This window comes from Cebus imitator, unplaced genomic scaffold, assembly GCF_001604975.1.
Source record: "Cebus imitator isolate Cc_AM_T3 unplaced genomic scaffold, Cebus_imitator-1.0 Scaffold32, whole genome shotgun sequence".
Lineage (NCBI taxonomy): Eukaryota > Metazoa > Chordata > Mammalia > Primates > Cebidae > Cebus > Cebus imitator.
Genome location: NW_016107347.1, coordinates 9,902,918 through 9,903,957, shown reverse-complemented (window position 1 = coordinate 9,903,957; position 1,040 = coordinate 9,902,918). Strand labels below are relative to the sequence as shown.

General features: G+C 33.8%; 1 protein-coding gene across 1 annotated transcript in view; it reads left to right on the top strand.

The window, feature by feature from the left end:
* CD109 (CD109 molecule) overlaps positions 1 to 1,040 on the top strand; it is a 149,529-nt gene that overhangs the window by 108,367 nt on the left and 40,122 nt on the right. Inside the window, exon 23 of the mRNA XM_017524338.2 lies at positions 449 to 625. Coding sequence (XP_017379827.1) covers positions 449 to 625 — 177 coding nt within the window. The remainder of the gene's footprint in view (positions 1 to 448; positions 626 to 1,040) is intronic.

Genomic DNA, 1,040 nt, shown 5'->3' with positions numbered 1-1,040 from the left:
TTTTTTTTTTTTTTTTTTTTTTTAAATTATTTCTCAACTGCTTGTGGTATATTAGTAAGAAATAAGAATAAAATTTTGTTTGTGTGAAGAATACTACTAACAAAACATTTCTTTCCTGTATAAGTGTTAGTGTCCTACTAATCAATTCCTTACATTTAAAAAAATTTTCTTAAAAAGTTATTTTTTGCCTAATTTATGCTGTAAGCTTTAACTAAGCTAAAAATGTCCTTTTAAACCACATGATTTGCAAGTTCAGTACCACAGCATTGTTATTTTTTGACCAGTCTTCCTAAAACCTTGATGTAAATTTTCAACTCTGTCTAAGCAGTGGAATAATCGTATTGCTTCAATGACAGAGGCCTTCTGTACCCAGGGGAAGTCTCTTTGCCACCAGCAGGTGGTAGTTACTGAATATTTACTGAATGAATTGCATGTCTTGTGCTTTCAGGAGATGTTCTTGGTCCTTCCATCAATGGCTTAGCCTCACTGATTCGGATGCCTTATGGCTGTGGTGAACAGAACATGATAAATTTTGCTCCAAATATTTACATTTTGGATTATCTGACTAAAAAGAAACAACTGACAGATAATTTGAAAGAAAAAGCTCTTTCATTTATGAGGCAAGGTAAGCATTTTAGAGACCTACATTTGTTTGTAAAAAATTTGTGTTTTTTTTTCAGGTAGGGTTCACTTTAGACCGTATTTCAAATAGATGGATTTTGTCTCAGGTAGGTGATGGGCTACATGGTATTGAATGCACAGGAAGTACAAACACTGAAAAGCTGTTACTGTTCCTTTAGCAAACTGTTCACTCATGGCTGCTAAGATGTTCATTAGTAATGGCTTAAGAGTTAGTTTCTGGAGGGGGTTTGTATTATACTAAGGGATCTGAAATTTAAAACTCCTTAAAATTCTAGAGGCACACTCATTCATTCATTATTTACACATTTGTGGAGTGTCTCTTAATGCCAGGATCAGTTCTAGTGCCAAGAAAACAGAGGGAGCCAGGGCCTCTCTTCTTCTTTTTTTTAAAAAAAAAA